This window comes from Nerophis lumbriciformis, linkage group LG20, assembly GCF_033978685.3.
Source record: "Nerophis lumbriciformis linkage group LG20, RoL_Nlum_v2.1, whole genome shotgun sequence".
Lineage (NCBI taxonomy): Eukaryota > Metazoa > Chordata > Actinopteri > Syngnathiformes > Syngnathidae > Nerophis > Nerophis lumbriciformis.
Window position 1 is genome coordinate 15,801,591 of NC_084567.2, and position 18,923 is coordinate 15,820,513.

An 18,923-nucleotide genomic window follows, 5' to 3' on the forward strand; every position below is an offset into this window, starting at 1 on the left:
GTTTTACACATTGTTTTGGTGTGGTTATGGCCGACAAACAATTTCGCTAAATAAAAGGACCGATGGAATTCCTGTCCTCCTTTAAGTGTCTCCACAGACGTTACAATTATTTAAGTGTTGACAAACATTGTTTTAATCTGTTGTGGCCGCCTTTCGTCACCTGTTACTCACAGTTGCATTGCAAAATCATACAAAACAAACGATTTGTTTATTTTGTTTAGAGTGATTTTTTGCGCGGCATAGATTTGCTGTGCGCAGAGGACGCGTGAGCAGTGCGCAATTGCGCAGGTGCGCACTTTATAGGGAACGTTGGTGGCAAGGATGTTTTGGCTCTTCTTCCGACCGGGTTTGGATTTCCCCAGCGTCGCTCTCATCAGCGCCACGGGTTGATTTCGATGTAAGTGGTTGAAGTAGCACGTCATTCAAGATGACGGACAAGTGGTTTATCCAATCACATACAATGAGTTTTTTTTTTTTACAAGGCCCCGCCTTCTGAAATACATCTCCTATTGAGAACTCCCAGATTCTTGTGTGGAGCTCAGCGAACGACAAGGTTCTGGCGAGAGTCAGGTTAGATGTCACCATGAACCGCGGTGAAAACTTCCCACGGTTACCATTACCGTTTTGAATAAAAATTTATGGGAAAACCGTGATTGGTCAATTGGTTTGAAAATGTCACATCTCTAGTGTTGTCGGTCCGTGAGTATATGAAAGAATCGGATTCTGATAACACTTTGATAAACTCATGCTCTCTCTATGAATCTCAAAGCAGCAACATCTCTTGATACTTTTGAATCTTCTTTAAAAACTCACTTACTTGTGCTGGCGTTTAACAAGCTGAGCTGGACATACCGGTATGTATGGACATTTTTATCTTTTTTATTTTTATCCATTTTTAACTCTTATTATAGATTTTGAATTTATTGTGATTTTTATTATTTTGAATATTTTGTTTTTTTACACAATTCTTATGCATTTTAACTGTGTTTTACATATAGAATGTTTTGTGCTTATTGTGATTGTTATGATCATTTTCAATATTTGGACACTGGCCGAGAGTTAGTGGGCGGCGGAGGGTGGAGTCGGCTCTCTTGGTTGCTTTGTTGGGTCTGCTCCTGTCTCTGGCCATGCTCCCCCCAACCCCAGCAGACGATGGCGTGGAACACCACAGAGGCCCCTACAGTGTATATGTTTTTTGTTTTTTTGTTGTTGTTTTACTTTTGTGGCTGTGTGTAAAAGTGGCTGATTGCATCAGCTCTGCTCTTTTAATGTCCTTTGATGTTTCCCTCTTACACACATGTTTATGTGTGCTATGGCTATGAGTTTTTTTCCCCTTGGCCTCAGTCTAGACCCTCTCTCTGGCTAAGACCGTTTTTTGTTTTGTTAAAATACAGCAGATTTTGGACTAACTTTTTTCCAAAATATATATATATATATCTTTTTACATATATAAATATTATCAATTTTTATTTTATTTTATTTGTATTCTGCCCATGCTGAATTAGGCTACAGCATGCTCCGCAACCCCGTAAGGAACAAGCGGTAGAAAATGGATGGATGGATGGATGGATGGATGGATCTACTCAGTGGCCTAGTGGTTAGAGTGTCCGCCCTGAGATCGGTAGGTTGTGACTTCAAACCCCGGCCGAGTCATACCAAAGACTATAAAAATGGGACCCATTACCTCCCTGCTTGGCACTCAGCATCAAGGGTTGGAATTGGGGGTTCAATCACCCCTGCTGCTCACTGCTCCCCTCACCTCCCATGGGGTAATCAAGGGTCATGGGTCAAATGCAGAGAATAATTTTGCCACACCTCGTGTGTGTGTGTGTGTGACAATCATTGGCACTTTAACTTTACAGGTTCATTATCCTAATGCTGTGATTCTCAAACTGTAGTACACAGGCTCCACCTAGTGGTACGCCAAATAACCACTTGATTAGGAAAAGTGTTTAATTTTCCGACATCTAAACACAGTGTTACTGTTCAAACTGTGCGTAATGTTAAAGTGGCCAAATGTTTTAAATATTAAGTAAAAAGTTAAAGTACCAATGACTGTCACACACACACTAGGTGCGGTGAAATGTGTCCTATGCATTTGACCCATCCCCTTGTTCACCCCCTGGGAGATGAGGGGAGCAGTGGGCAGCAGCGGTGGCCGCGCCCGGGAATCATTTTTGGTGATTTATATACTCTGGCTTGTTTTTAATGAATACTTAGGCCGGCGGTCAGCAACCCGCGGCTCTCAAGCCGCATGCGGCTCTTTAGTGCCGCCCTAGTGGCTCCCTGGAGCATTTTTAAAAAAGGATTGAAAATGGAAAAAGATGGAAAATAATTTTTTTTTTTTTTTGTATTTTTTTTTTGAGGACAAACGTGACACACTTTCCCGATTGTTAGAAAGCCCACTGTTTATTATGTTTGTGTGTATGCTTCACTGATGACAGTATTTGGTGAACATCGTTTTGTCCTACTACCGTATTTTTCGGATTATAAGTCGCAGTTTTTTTCATAATTTGGCCGTGGGTGCGACTTATACTCCGGAGCGACTTATGTGTGAAATTATTAACACATTACCGTAAAATATCAAATAATATTATTTATCTAATTCACGGAAGAGACGAAGCAAATGTCAGCAATCGTCACACACACGTCAGCAATCGTCCCACACACGACAACCAATAAGAATTCGGCGGGGGCGGGTCATGGCAGAAGTGCATTGTGGGTCATGGGATGCTAACTGCTATATGCTACTATGTCCGTAGCTATTAAAATGGATCATTTGAACATTGGCGGTAACTTATAAAAACTGAGAAGGGCTGAACGAAAATGGCACCGAAAAGGAAATCATAAACTGCAGATTACAAGCTGGACGTAGTGAAATATGCAGCAGAAAACGGCGATCGAGCAGCAGAAAGAAAGGAAACGGCGCATACCAGAGGCGACACCGGGGAGGAAGATTTCATGGGATTTAGCGATCGGGAGTGACAGACTGTTTGGTAAACGTATAGCATGTTTTATATGCTATAGTTATTTGAATGACTCTTACCATAATATGTTACGTTAACATACCAGGCATATTCTCAGTTGGTTATTTATGCGTCATATAACATACACTTATTCAGCCTGTTGTTCACTATTCTATATTTATTTTAAATTGCCTTTCAAATGTCTATTCTTGGTGTTGGATTTTATCAAAGAAATTTCCCCCAAAAATGCGATTTATACTCGAGTGCGACGTATATATGTTTTTTTTCCTTCTTTATTATGCATTTTCGGCCGGTGCGACGTATACTCCGGAGCGACGTATAATCCGAAAAATACGGTAATTTCGGTGGTTCTTGAACTCACCATAGTGTGGACTGTGAAGCAACAGTTTGTTTACATGTAAAATCTTCCTCTCCTTCTTTGTCTCATTATGTCCACCAAAAGTTTCATGTTGTGTGTGAATTCACAAAGGTGAACTGTGTTGATGTTATTGACTTGTTATGGAGTGCTAATCAAGCATATTTGGTCAGTGCATGACTGCAAGCTAATCAATGCTAACATGCTATTTAGGTTAGCTGTATGTACATATTGCATCACTATGCCTCAATTGTACTGTATGTATATTTGAGCTCATTTAATATCCTTTACTTTCATCTAGAGATGCCGATAAATGCTTTAAAATGTAATATCGGAAATTATCGGTATCGGTTTCAAAAAGTAAAATTTATGACTTTTTAAAAAGCCGCTGTATGGAGTTGGAAAACGGGCGTAGGGAGAAGTACAGAGTGCCAATAAATCTTAAAGGCACTGCCTTTGCGTGCCGCCCCAATCACATAATATCTACTGCTTTTCACACACACAAGTAAATGCAAGGCATACTTGGTCAACAGCCATACAGGTCACACTGAGGGTGGCCGTATAAACAACTTTAACACTGTACTGTTACAAATATGCGCCACACTGTTAACCCACACCAAACAAGAATGACAAACATATTTCGGGAGAACATCCGCACCGTAACACAACATAAACACAACAGAACAAATACCCAGAACCCCTTGCAGCACTAACTCTTCCGGGACGCTATAATATACCCCCCCCCCGCTACCCCCCACCTCAAACATCCCCCCCCGGCCCACCTCAACCTCCTCATGCTCTCTCAGAGCATGTCCCATATTCCAAGCTGCTGTTTTGAGGCATGTTAAAAAAATAATGCACTTTGTGACTTCAATAATAAATATGGCAGTGCCATGTTGGCATTTTTTTCCATAACTTGAGTTGATTTATTTTGGAAAACTTTCTTACATTGTTTAATGCATCCAGCGGGGCATCACAACGAAATTAGGCATAATAATGTCTTAATTCCACGATTGTATATATCGGTATCGGTTGATATCGGATTCGGTAATTAAGAGATGGACAATATCGGAATATCGGATATCGGCAGAAAAGCCATTATCGGACATCTCTACTTTCATCCTCTTTGTATATAATTTATAATTTGCATGTCTCATGACACATTATCTGTATGTAATATTGGCTGCATTTCAGATAGTTGTTTATGTGCCATGTTGTTCCAGACCACAGCAAATATTACCTAGCTTGCCAAAGATTGTAATAAAAATATTAAAAGAAGACAGTCTGCCGTTTCCTTTAACTTGGACACACACATCTATACCTTTGGCCATTAAAAGCCAGTAATTTCCAGGAGTGATCTCACCTTCTGAGTAGCCTCTGATTTACTAATGATTTCCAATGTTGTAAAAATGTGTAGAATAAATATTACATTTCAACATTTCTGTCAACGAAGATTTGCTTCTGCCTGCGACACATAGTCATTTTGATAGTAGGCTATTATAGCTAATTTAGACACTTACATCATGTGTTGCCTTCATTATAACACTTATATAAGGCTTTTCATTTTTTGCGGCTCCAGAAAGATTTGTTTTTTATATTTTTGGTCCAATATGGCTCTTTCAACGTTTTGGGTTGCCGACCCCTGACTTTGGCCTACTACGCTACTGTGTTTTAATGTTGGTCTTTATGGTGTTTTCTGAGGTGGTACTTGGTGAAAAAAGTTAGGGAACCCCTGTTCTCAAGGGTAAGTAGTTCAAGTATGCACACACCAAGCATGGTAGTACAATTTTGTACTCACATTTTGATTATAGTTTTATTTATACTTTTTATATCCATTAATGCATTTTATTCTTACTTATTATTTGTGTATTTGTTTCTATATTGGTAAAATGTTGCACTTTTTTTTTTTAATCAGAGGGAAGTTTCAAACTCGCATGGAAATATGGCTCTGCCTAATGAAATGGTTACAATAAAAACAACAACAAATACAATTATAGCCAATATTTCAGAATAATTCCCTCTAATAGAGTAATATGTGTGCAAATTAAATTATTCTGATCTACGTTTTATCATATAACTGATACTAGTCATTTTTTCCTTGATACAAAAAAACAAACTAATAACGAATCAGTCTTTTGAATGGCTCTTTGAAAAAATGGCTCCTCAAAGAGCCATACATCTCCTCTGTAGGTGACACTGCTCATTTACTGGAGAAGCAAGCAAGTGCTAGCTATCTTAAATGCCAACATGAAAACAAGAAACATAACCGTCTTTCTTCAATTAAAAAACGATATCTAAAATCAATCTAAACTTATATCAACACGTGTGCCTGAGCAACTAAGACTCTTTGACCAAAGCAATCGATCCATACTCAAAGCAATATGACAACAGGAAGTGAATTTGCGTGACGTCTCATAAACCGGACGCAAGGTTTTTTTCTTTATCATTAAAAAAAAAAGAAACACAAAACGTTTCCAAATTAAAATGGAAGAAGACAAATATATTTAAACACTCCAATAAAAATAATATGACTCTTAAGTAGCCAGAACAATATTGCTATACAGTACAAAATATTTATTCTGCAAAGAAAGTATTTTGTGTGGCTATTTATTTATTATTGGTTGTAAGTGTGTATGAGTACTTTTTGAACACATTCAACAATACCGTGATAATAATAATAATAACCAGGATCATTTTGGTGACTACGATTGTGATATGACATTTTTATGTCATTACATCCCCGAATTTGGGATGTTTGTTTACTGCAGCTTGTTTTTGTATGAATAAGAACAACTTTATTCCTTACATAGGAGCATTAGGACCATAAAACAAAGAAGTTTAAAAAAAATTAGCATACAATGCTAAATATCATAAATTACATGAATTAACATGATAATTTAATCAACAAAGAAAAAAACCCTACCATTGTTTCTTGCATTGTTTGTTTCTCTGTCTGCAAAGCGGCGATGTTCTTCTCCAGCTGGTTGAGCTTCTCTTTACTCTGCTGCTGCACCAAACACAACTGCTGATCCAAAAAGGCTCTGTCTGCACTCCACTCTTCTTGCTGCCAAAAGAAACACATGAACTGAACACAACATGCGTACGTAAAATGGCAGTAGAACAAAAAGGGGATGGATTTTTATTCCAATGTTTACTATTTAGGAATGACATCCTAAATTGTCGCAGATTCAACAGCAGCGGTTGTAATTGTGATTCCATTACGATTGAAAGATCTGATTATAAATCGATTATTAGTGCATCTTTAATTATTAAATTGGCTGTTATAAGTTAGTTGTAGTTAATTAATATTACCGTATTTTCCGAACTATAAGGCGCACTTAAAATCCTTTTTTCCCCCCTCAAAACTCAACAGTGCGCCTTATAACCTGGTGCACCTAATGTAAGGAATAATTTTGGTTGAGCTTACCCACCTCGAGGCTATTTTATTTGGTACATGGTGTCATGATAAGTGTGACCAGTAGATGGCAGTCAAACATAAGAGATAAGTGTAGCCTGCACTATGATGGTCTCAAGTAAACACCAACATTTTAAATGTTCCATTGAAAATATAGAACATTACACACGGCACTCAAAAATCTATCAAAATATTTTAGTACAACTTTGGTAAGCTATGAAGCTGCACCGCTTGATGTGCTTCAACATACGAGTATTATCATGGTGTGTGTATAAGGTAAGACATTATCTGGCGTTTTGTTCCGCAACATTATTCAAAAGCAACTTTTCTTACCTTCTGCTACCTGCTGATCTGTATTTGGGATCTGCATAAGTCCTGAAAAATTGCGCGAGTCCGCCTTTGTGGTCCGTGTCGACACCGTAATCGATAAGCTTCTTCTTTTTCTCTATCTTCTTGTTTTGTGACATTCATCCTCCGTTGTTGCCATTTCTAATATAAAGTAGTGTAAAGTTCTTACTTATATCTGTCAGTAAACTCGCCATGAAAGCGCTAAAACATACCTGCGTAGTGAGTTTACATTATTCACCCAAGGAACTTTAGTTATTAGAGAGTTCCGGTCGGACGGTGTTTCCGGTGTGGTTGTTTCCGGATGAGGAGATGCTGCTCCGTTATTGATTGAAGTAAAGTCTGAATGTCATTAAAACAGTTAGCTCCATTTTTTGACACTTCTTCCACCCCCGTCCTTGCACGCTACACCGCTACAACAAAGATGGCGGGGAGAAAACACTGCCGAAGGTGAGCCACGTAAATAAGACCCCCCACAAAAAGGCGCATCCGGAAGAAAGCAGCTTGAAGATGATCTGTAAAACATAATCTATGCAGAATTTTCACCAAAGAACTACCATTACATGTTATGTAGAGTGTTTTACATTTAAGAAAAATATAATAATAATATGACTCATTTACTGCGCTTTATAATCCGGTGCGTCTAATATATGAAAAAATATAAAAAATAGACCATTCATCGGCAGTGCGCCTTATAATCCGGTGCACCCTATGGTCTGGAAATTACAGTATGTGTATAAAGCTCCTCCTTTAGCAGTTGATGTATGCAGTAACATAGCACATGCAGCACATAAAAATAAATATGAAGATAAATAGAAGTCTTGAGTGGAGTTCCACAGTGAGGCAATCGTGTGTTATTTTGTATTTGTTCCATTTTTGAATAATTGCACAATTGTTTCTCAATCATCTCAAAATAATTCATCGCCTTAATTTAATGTTTTTGTTTGTAAATTTGAACTATAATATGGTAATCATAAAGAGAGATGTCCGATATTATCGGCCGATATATATTATATATAAATGCGTTAAAATGTAATATCGGAAATTATCGGTATCGTTTTTTTTGTTTTTTTTATTAAATCAACATAAAAAACACAAGATACACTTACAATTAGTGCACCAACCCAAAAAACCTTCCTCCCCCATTTACACTCATTCACACAAAAGGGTTGTTTCTTTCTGTTATTTATATTCTGGTTCCTACATTATATATCAATATATATCAATACAGTCTGCAAGGGATACAGTCCGTAAGCACACATGATTGTGCGTGCTGCTGGTCCACTAATAGGACTAACCTTTAACAGTTAATTTTACTAATTTTCATTAATTACTAGTTTCTATATCACTGTTTTTATATTGTTTTACTTTCTTTTTTATTCAAGAAAATGTTTTTAATTTATTTATCTTATTTTATTAATTTTTTTTAAAAGTACCTTATCTTCATCATACCTGGTTGTCCAAATTAGGCAAACACTGTGTTAATTCCATGACTGCATATATCGGTTGGTATCGGTAATTAAAGAGTTGGACAATATCGGAATATCAGATATCGGCAAAAAGCCATTATCGGACATCCCCAATCATAAACATAATCACTTCCCTCAAAAAGCATGTAAACAATGTTAATATGACATAAAACACATGACATTGTTCTCCTATGACAATAAGAACTAACCAGTTTATCCGCCAGTTGTTTTTCTTCTGCAATCTGCTGCTCTGCACTCTTTAGTCTACCACAACTTTCTTGGAGCTGCTGCTCCAGGTTTGCTATCTGAAAAACAGCAAGAACAGAAATGACATGACAAAACATGAAGTATGACAAAATAACTTACATGAGGCACAAAATAAATTACCTGTAACATCCCAACGTAAAAGAAATGCATTTGAAATAAACGCGCTAGCTTGATGCTAATTTACATTGGATATGCCATAAACGTGCTCACGAATAGCATTAGCGATTTTACATGGCGATTTCAACACCTTCAAATTTGGTCATGAAAATTACAACTCAGATGCACTTTACAGTCAAACAGCTAGTCGTATTAAGTACAATACTTACAGTATAAACACTTTGTAGGACTCAACACAAAACAGGACTGGCACATTCAACTTAAAAGGGGCCTTCTTATGCAAAAACTTTTTTTTTTTTTTTACTTAGTACCTGCCGTGTGTATTTAGGATCTGTATACCGTATTTTTCGGACTATAAATCGCAGTTTTTTTCATAGTTTGGCCGGGGGTGCGACTTATATTCAGAAGCGACTTATGTGTGAAAATATAAACACATTACCGTAAAATATCAAATAATATTATTTAGCTCATTCACGTAAGAGACTAGACGTATAAGATTTCATGGGATTTAGCGATTAGGAGTGACAGATTGTTTGGTAAACGTATAGCATGTTCTATATGTTAGTTATTTGAATGACTCTTACCATAATATGTTACGTTAACATACCAGGCACGTTCTCAGTTGGTTATTTATGCCTCATATAACGTACACTTATTCAGCCTGTTGTTCACTATTCTTTATCAAATACATTTCCCCAAAAAATGCGACTTATACTCCAGTGCGACTTATATATGGTTTTTTCCTTCTTTTTTCCCGGCAGGTGCGACTTATACTCCGGTGCGACTTATACTCCGAAAAATACGGTAAATGTTATAATATACTTTTATACTTCCGCCGTACGTTTGGAATTTGCGCAACCGGATTATCCATATATGGTAGAGATTTACCCAAAATGCTTTTTGCGCATCTGCCATTGGAGTCCACGCTGTAGTCAATAAGCTCCTTCTCTTCCTCTACCCTCTTGTTGTGGGGCAGACTGGCTCGTTCATGCACATGCATCCTCCGCTGTTGCCATTTCTAATACAAAGTAGCGTATAGTTCTACCTTATATTGGTCAGCAGACTCTATATAGAAGCACTAAACATTCACAACAAAGATGGTGTGGAAAAAGACGCAGTCGAAGTGGAGGCACATACATAAGACCCGCCCACAAAACGGAGCAGCGTGTAGCAGAAAGCGGCTTTGAGCATATTACGTAGACCACAAGGTAGTGTTTTAAATGTAGAAAACATATGACCCTTTTAATGGCAAAGACTACTCCCTGACAATGGCAACGCAGCTATGACACACTGAAAATGAATACTTGCAAATGTGACGCAGAGGTGTAAGAAACATACATATAAAAAATAAATAGTATAGAGTCCATTCCAAACTCTGCTAAGCACTTCTATCTGCATGCAGAACCCTACGATCACAACAACATACCACTTGATCAAAACTTTTCTAATATTCCAAACTACGGTTATACGGTGTACCGGTACTAATAAAGTGCTGCGATACTAATTGATTGAAATCGGTACTATACTGCCTTTGAAAAGTACCGGTACCGTTCTTTCATCTAAATGCTGCTGTGTGGCAGTGACTACAGAGGCGAGGCGCATGATGTTTAGTGTGTCAAAACGCACACAGGCAATAACATCTTGGAGAGGAGGAAAGGCAAAAAGCGACAATTCTACTGGTTAATAAAGAGTGTACGTGAAGTACAATATGGAGGTAGATGGGCTTCAAAACTAACAATAAAGGTGGCGCTTGTGCTTCAAGTGTTGCTTTAAAACACGCCTCGCCAAACGTGGCGATTAGTATTACCACCTTTGCGTCAAACTTAGGTAAACATTTAAATAATGAACATTCAGATCTGCTAAATGAGTTATATTAAAGAGTGACAGGTAATAATGTAGTTGTTACACCTGTCCTGCTGTTCAGCTAGTCAAGGAGCACAGGGCAGACGTTCCTTCCAAGGCGGATGTTTTCGTCTGGGATAACACCCTTCCCTTTACCCACCAATGGATCTGCTAAGCTCCGCTTTCTGGTCAGAATTTGAGGCCGCCGGTTCGTGACAATCTGGTTGCTTTATTATTAGTTTTGCAGGACACAACCGGACAAGTTAATCACTCTACTGCGCAGTGCATGCGCTACCGCTCTCTCTCTTTGGTCGCCCACTCACTCACTGACGTCAGTCAGTTGACATTCTCGCAAACACACATACGCTACTCTCATAAGTTACCCAGCTCCTCTGTTGTACACACGCAACGTGTGGATGCGCAACGTGTAGATGCGCAACGTGTAGCTGCGTAACGTGTAGCTGCGCAACGTGTAGCTGCGCAACGTGTAGATGCGCAGCGTGTAGATGCGTAGCGTGTAGATGCGTTACGTGGAGATACGTAACATGTAGCTGCGTAACATGTAGCTATGTAACGTGTAGATAGGCAACGTGTAGATAGGCAACGTGTAGATACGCAACGTGTAAATACGCAACGTGTAGATGCGCAACGTGTAGATGCGTAACGTGTAGATACGAAACTTGTAGATACGTAACGTGTAGATACGTAACATGTAGCTGCAGAACATGTAGCTGCAGAACATGTAGCTGCAGAACGTGTAGCTGCGGAACGTGTAGATACGTAACACGTAGATACGCAACGTGTAGATACGAAACGTGTAAATACGAAACGTGTAGCAGCGTAACGTATAGCTGCGTAACGTGTAGATGCGTAACATGTAGATGCGTAACGTGTAGATGCGTAACGTGTAGATGCGTAACGTGTAGATGCGTAACGTGTAGATGCGTAACGTGCAGATGCGTAACGTGCAGATGCGTAACGTGCAGATGCGCAACGTGTAGCTGCGCAACGTGTAGCTGCGCAACGTGTAGCTGCGCAACGTGTAGCTGCGTAACGTGTAGCTGCGCAACGTGTAGCTGCGCAACGTGTAGCTGCGCAACGTGTAGCTGCGCAACGTGTAGATGCGCAACGTGTAGATGCGCAACGTGTAGATGCGCAGCGTGTAGATGCGCAGCGTGTAGATGCGCAGCGTGTAGATGCGCAGCGTGTAGATGCGTAGCGTGGAGATGCGTAGCGTGGAGATGCGTTACGTGGAGATACGTAACATGTAGCTGCGTAACATGTAGCTACGTAACGTGTAGCTACGTAACGTGTAGCTACGTAACGTGTAGATAGGCAACGTGTAGATAGGCAACGTGTAGATAGGCAACGTGTATATAGGCAACGTGTAGATACGCAACGTGTAAATACGCAACGTGTAGATGCGTAACGTGTAGATGCGTAACGTGTAGATACGAAACGTGTAGATACGTAACGTGTAGATACGTAACGTGTAGATACGTAAAACATGTAGCTGCAGAACATGTAGCTGCAGAACATGTAGCTGCAGAACATGTAGCTGCAGAACGTGTAGCTGCAGAACGTGTAGCTGCAGAACGTGTAGCTGCGGAACGTGTAGATACGTAACACGTAGATACGCAACGTGTAGATATGAAACGTGTAAATACGAAACGTGTAGCAGCGTAACGTGTAGCTGCGTAACGTGTAGATGCGTAACGTGTAGATGCGTAACGTGTAGCTGCGTAACGTGTAGCTGCGTAACGTGTAGCTGCGTAACGTGTAGCTGCGTAACGTGTAGCTGCGTAACGTGTAGATGCGTAACGTGTAGATGCGTAACATGTAGATGCGTAACGTGTAGATGCGTAACGTGTAGATGCGCAACGTGTAGATGCGCAGCGTGTAGATGCGTAGCGTGTAGATGCGTTACGTGGAGATACGTTACATGTAGCTGCGTAACATGTAGCTATGTAACGTGTAGATAGGCAACGTGTAGATAGGCAACGTGTAGATACGCAACGTGTAAATACGCAACGTGTAGATGCGCAATGTGTAGATGCGTAACGTGTAGATACGTAACGTGTAGATACGTAACATGTAGCTGCAGAACATGTAGCTGCAGAACGTGTAGCTGCGGAACGTGTGGATACGTAACACGTAGATACGCAACGTGTAGATACGAAACGTGTAAATACGAAACGTGTAGCAGCGTAACGTATAGCTGCGTAACGTGTAGATGCGTAACGTGTAGATGCGTAACGTGTAGATGCGTAACGTGTAGATGCGTAACGTGCAGATGCGTAACGTGCAGATGCGTAACGTGCAGATGCGTAACGTGCAGATGCGTAACGTGCAGATGCGTAACGTGCAGATGCGCAACGTGCAGCTGCGCAACGTGCAGCTGCGCAACGTGTAGCTGCGCAACGTGTAGCTGCGCAACGTGTAGCTGCGCAACGTGTAGCTGCGCAACGTGTAGTTGCGCAACGTGTAGATGCGCAACGTGTAGATGCGCAGCGTGTAGATGCGCAGCGTGTAGATGCGTAGCGTGGAGATGCGTAGCGTGGAGATGCGTTACGTGGAGATACGTAACATGTAGCTGCGTAACATGTAGCTACGTAACGTGTAGCTACGTAACGTGTAGCTACGTAACGTGTAGCTACGTAACGTGTAGATAGGCAACGTGTAGATAGGCAACGTGTAAATAGGCAACGTGTATATAGGCAACGTGTAGATACGCAACGTGTAAATACGCAACGTGTAGATGCGTAACGTGTAGATGCGTAACGTGTAGATGCGTAACGTGTAGATACGAAACGTGTAGATACGTAACGTGTAGATACGTAACATGTAGCTGCAGAACATGTAGCTGCAGAACATGTAGCTGCAGAACGTGTAGCTGCGGAACGTGTAGCTGCGGAACGTGTAGCTGCGGAACGTGTAGATACGTAACACGTAGATACGCAACGTGTAGATACGAAACGTGTAAATACGAAACGTGTAGCAGCGTAACGTGTAGCTGCGTAACGTGTAGATGCGTAACGTGTAGATGCGTAACGTGTAGATGCGTAACGTGTAGATGCGTAACGTGTAGATGCGTAACGTGTAGCTGCGTAACATGTAGCTGCGTAACGTGTAGATGCGTAACATGTAGATGCGTAACATGTAGATGCGTAACGTGTAGATGCGCAACGTGTAGACGCGTAACATGTAGACACGTAACGTGTAGATACGCAACGTGTAGATACGTAACGTGTAGATACGCAACGTGTAGATAGGTAACGTGTAGATAGGTAACGTGTAGGTACGAAACGTTTAGATACGAAACGTTTAGATACGAAACGTTTAGATACGAAACGTTTAGATACGAAACGTTTAGATACAAAATGTTTAGATACGTAACGTGTAGAAGCGTATACGAAACATGTAGATACGTAACATGTAGATACGTAACATGTAGATACGTACCATGCAGATACGTAACATGTAGATACGTAACATGTAGATACGTACCATGCAGATACGTAACATGCAGATACGTACCATGTAGATACACAGACGCGCACACAGCTGCTTGGCTTGATGCCAAATATTAGCGGAGTTAAGACCGCCCATCTAACGACGACTAGTGCAAGTAAAATGACTGACTTTGGTAACAAATTGCTAAACTTTGTGTTTTATCTTTAACAAAAGTGTTGTACCTGCTACATGACTTATTTGTGTACATTTATCCATAGTTTTGTTTTTAGTACTTACCAATAATTGTATTTTTCTTAAAGCACAGACCAGGATTGGCAACCATAAATCATGAAGCATTTAATATAATGTCAATAAAGCTGTTTGTTCTATTCTAATCTAATCATTGATTATGGCAGACTATATCTAACATGGAAAATTGTCAATTGTTCTTTCAGTGCAACAAGAAAAACACAATGTGTTTAAAGCCCTTTAATTTATATTCTAACCTTCTAAAATTGTTCTTTAAATGCAATAGGAAACATATGTTTATTGTATTGTAAGATTATCTGTTAAAATAAGGCCAAAATTGACACTTTTTCATAGTTCCCTTTATTTTGGAAAAGTATCGATATACATTTTGGTACCGGTACGGGTACCAAAATTATTGGTATCGGGACAACCCTACTACAAACTAAGTAAATAATGTTCAATATTTGTGCTGATGTTGCAACGGATTGATACAAGTATCGGCCACTAGTCAAGGCTGCAATATTGGTACTGAAGCGTAAAAAGCTGCATCGGGACACCCCGATTTATTTGTAGTCAGCACTTAGGCTATTTGCATATCACAGTGTTTCTTAACCCTTTGTTGGGGCACTAGCCAAAGAATATCTGTTTCTCAGCTGTGGGCCACATCAGTTGTAATACACTTTTCCACCACATGTGGCAGTAATGACAGTATCAAAGAAACAGAAGAAGTCTGGAGCTGAAGTCATAGAAAAGCTGCTTTTTTGTTTTGATTTAACAAGGAAAACGTCCGTGATAAGATCCAAACATTGGACTTTGGGTATTGGTCCACCTTTAATGCCAACTACACACAAGTGATTTAGGCTCTCCCCCCTGCTAGCAAAACAATAAGGTGACAAGATCAAATGTGTTTAGGGTATTTTCCAACATACTTGTGTGTCTGTTCTCTCTCTGTAAGACCTGGAGGATTCATCTTTATGTCGAAGAAGTGTCTGCAGCTCTGCAATGCTGCACGTCAGTCTGGATCCCTGTGGTCAGAAGTGCAATTACTTTCACTTTCTATCGATCACTGTAAATTCCGGACTATAAGCCACTACTTTTTTCCTACACTTTGTACCCTGCGGCTTACAAAAACGGTGTGGCTAACTTATGGATTTTTCTACGCTGACGGCCATAAAGCAAATAGTTTTTCATTTAAACACATGCAAAGACACTTGAATGAGGTGTAACTATTTCTGCTATGGTGCCATCTTCTGGACAAGCTTGCTCACTGCAGGTGCTGCTGGGTGAAAATGAATTAATGCTGTTTAAAAGTTTTGAACCGGAAGTAGAAGTGCCGTTCCATCTTCTAATCGCCCGGAGCGTTTCTACTCGTATGGATTCTTCATTCATCGCTCTAAGTTTTACAATATAACTAAAACAATTCTTACTTACTAAACTGTCCCATGTGTGATGTCTGTAGGAGTGTTTCCATGCATATTTGTACGTGCTATCGTAATGTAATCAAGCGAGCGCCGATAGCATTAACTAAGATGCTAACACGTTTACAAGTGTCTGTGTTAGTATTATTAACTTACAATGGCATTCTTTTTGTATTGTTTCAGTTTCACAAATTCCTCAGTAAATTCACCAAAACGTCACTATGCTGTGATTGAGTCGGTTTAGCTGATTGCCGAGCTAGCTTCCGCAGCTAATGGGGTTTTTTGGGTCGTTTGGAAGCAATTAAGGTATGTAAATACACATTTACAGAATATTTCTGTGCAACGTTGTTACACCTGTCCTGTTGTTCGGCTAGTCGAGGAGCACAGGGCAGACATTTCTTCCAGGGCGGATGTTGGGGTAACACACTTCACTTTACCCGGCAATGGGTCTGCTAAGGTCCGCTTTCAGGTCAGAATGACGAGGCCACCGATTTCTGACAATCTGGTTGCTTTAGTATTAGTTTTGCAGGACACAACCCGACAAGTCCATCACTCTACTGCGCAGTGCAGGCGCTACCGCTTGTGTCTGTGTTAGTACAAAAAGAATGCCATTGTAAGTTAATAATACTGTTTCAGTTTCACAAATTCATCAGTAAATTCACCAAAATGTCACCGTGGAGTTATTGAGGTTGTTTAGCTGATTGGAGAGCTAGCTTCCACAGCTAGTGGGTTTTTTGGGTGGTTCGGAAGCAATTAAGGTATGTGAATAAACATTTACAGAATATTTCTGTGTAAATAACTAATTTCACTACGTATATATCTGCGGCTAAAATATGGAAATACATTTTTTTTCTAAAATTTTGTGGGTGCGGCTTATATACCGGCTGCGCCTTATAGTCCGAAAAATACGGTAATTCGTCAGGCAACTCTATTTACATTTCTGACATTCTATTATTACAGAGTCTTTGTTAACTCTTGAGAATGAAATAACATACTGTATTTTTCGGACTATAAGTCGCAGTTTGTTACATAGCTTGGTCGGGGGTGCGACTTATACTCAGGAGCGACTTATGTGTGAAATTATTAACACATTACCGTAAAATATAAAATAATATTATTTAGCTCATTCACGTAAGAGAGTAGACGTATAAGATTTCATGGGATTTAGCGATTAGGAGTGACAGATTGTTTGGTAAACGTATAGCATGTTCTATATGTTATAGTTATTTGAATGACTCTTACCATAATATGTTACGTTAACATACCAGGCACCTTCTCAGTTGGTTATTTATGCCTCATATAATGTACACTTATTCAGCCTGTTGTTCACTATTCTTTATTATTTTAAATTGCCTTTCAAATGTCTATTTTTGGTATTGGGGTTTATCAAATAAATTTCCCCCAAAAATACGACTTATACTCCAGTGCGACTTATATATGTTTTTTTCCTTCTTTATTATGCATTTTCGGCCGGTGCGACTTATACTCCGGAGCGACTTATACTCCGAAAAATACGGCACTTAAAACTAAAAATATCAAATATGATGGCTGAAGGAGTCATGGAGTTAGGTGAGTAGCCTACCTGTGCGTTGAAGGAGCTGACAGTGTCCGCATGCTCCGTGCGAAGTTCAAGGAGTTCTCTTCTGGCCTCTTCCAGTCTTTCCTCCAGACCGGACTTCTGCAACCGCGAAAACAAATAATACATGTAATTTTCACCCTGTAATGCGGTATGACTACAGAACATCAATGTCAATTGTATTACTGAAGGTTCTCTTCTCATTCAAATTAGAGGTGTCCAAAACGCGGCCTGTGGTACATTTGCGGCCGGCAGATCAAAACATTGTTGGCACACAACATATCGTCAAAAAAAAGGGGCATAGCGACGTACTGTAATGAGTAAAAACTAATTTAATACTAATGACTTTTAAAAGTCAAAGTATTTTTTATTTTGTAATAAACAACATGCAACAACCGGACATTATACATTATAACTTGGTGTCAACTTTGTGTTTTAATTGAGAATGATTAACTAGATGAGACAATTCCTGAAGGAATTGCATGTGAATGATCCAATGCTGAAGTTGAACTGAAATCCTGGAATCTTTTAATAATTGTTGAAGTAGAGCACACAATTCCCAAACAGGCTGAATATTTTCATGTTGGGACAGTTTGAAACAGATGAAAAATGTGGGAGTTGTGGAACTTTGAAGAATGTCCCATTGATTTCAATGGGAATTTCCAAACAATTTGGGGATTTCGAGAAAAGCGGGATTTTTTTTTGAAAATGGTAAAAAACTTGAATGGTTTTAATAAGTTGAAATGGTTGGTGTTGTAATTTTTCAAATCGGTCGAGAAATGTTGAAGTAGTAACATGTTGAATAGAGAAATTGTATTACGTAATTCCTGGAATTTCGGGAAAACTAGGAATTTTTCCAGTTCATAAAACAACTTCATTTTTTGTCCTAATTAAGAGGAATGTTTTGACGGTGGAACGGTTGAAATGCGTTGAAAAATGTGGAAGGAGTTGTCGCCAGAAAAAAGGGTGGAAATAGGGCTTTGGAAAACCAGGAATTCTGGAAAATCCTGGACTTTTTTTGAACTTGGAAAAAATGTAGATTAAATTTCCAGGATGGTGGAATGTGTTGAAGGTGGAATGGTTTGAATCGGTTGAAAAATGTGGAAATGGTGGAAGTTTGAAAAACGGCCAATTCATTTTGAATGGGAAAAATGTCCTGGAAAACCCGGAATTCTGGGAAATCTGGCAATTTTTGGAATTAGTCAAGGGAAAGCCCGCGATTCCCGAATAGGCTGAACAGTTTGAAGTTGGAACGGTTTGAATCGGGTGAAAAATGTGGAAGGTAGAGCGAGACAAACTCTGGAAAAGAAGAAGAAGTTTAAAAACCATATGTGTGCATGCTTTGGAGCATTCACACAATTATTAGCATTAAAATGTCACCTTTTTTGGCCAGGTATGTTAACACACATAGAAATTGACTTGGTCGACTG

General features: G+C 39.6%; 1 protein-coding gene across 1 annotated transcript in view; it reads right to left on the reverse strand.

Moving 5' to 3' along the window:
* golga1 (golgin A1) overlaps nucleotides 1-18,923 on the reverse strand; it is a 91,417-nt gene that overhangs the window by 22,962 nt on the left and 49,532 nt on the right. Inside the window, exons 12-15 of the mRNA XM_061980528.1 lie at nucleotides 17,500-17,595; nucleotides 15,429-15,524; nucleotides 8,781-8,876; nucleotides 6,266-6,406 (exon numbers count right to left, since the gene is read on the reverse strand). Of these exons, the coding sequence (XP_061836512.1) occupies nucleotides 6,266-6,406; nucleotides 8,781-8,876; nucleotides 15,429-15,524; nucleotides 17,500-17,595 (429 nt within the window). The remainder of the gene's footprint in view (nucleotides 1-6,265; nucleotides 6,407-8,780; nucleotides 8,877-15,428; nucleotides 15,525-17,499; nucleotides 17,596-18,923) is intronic.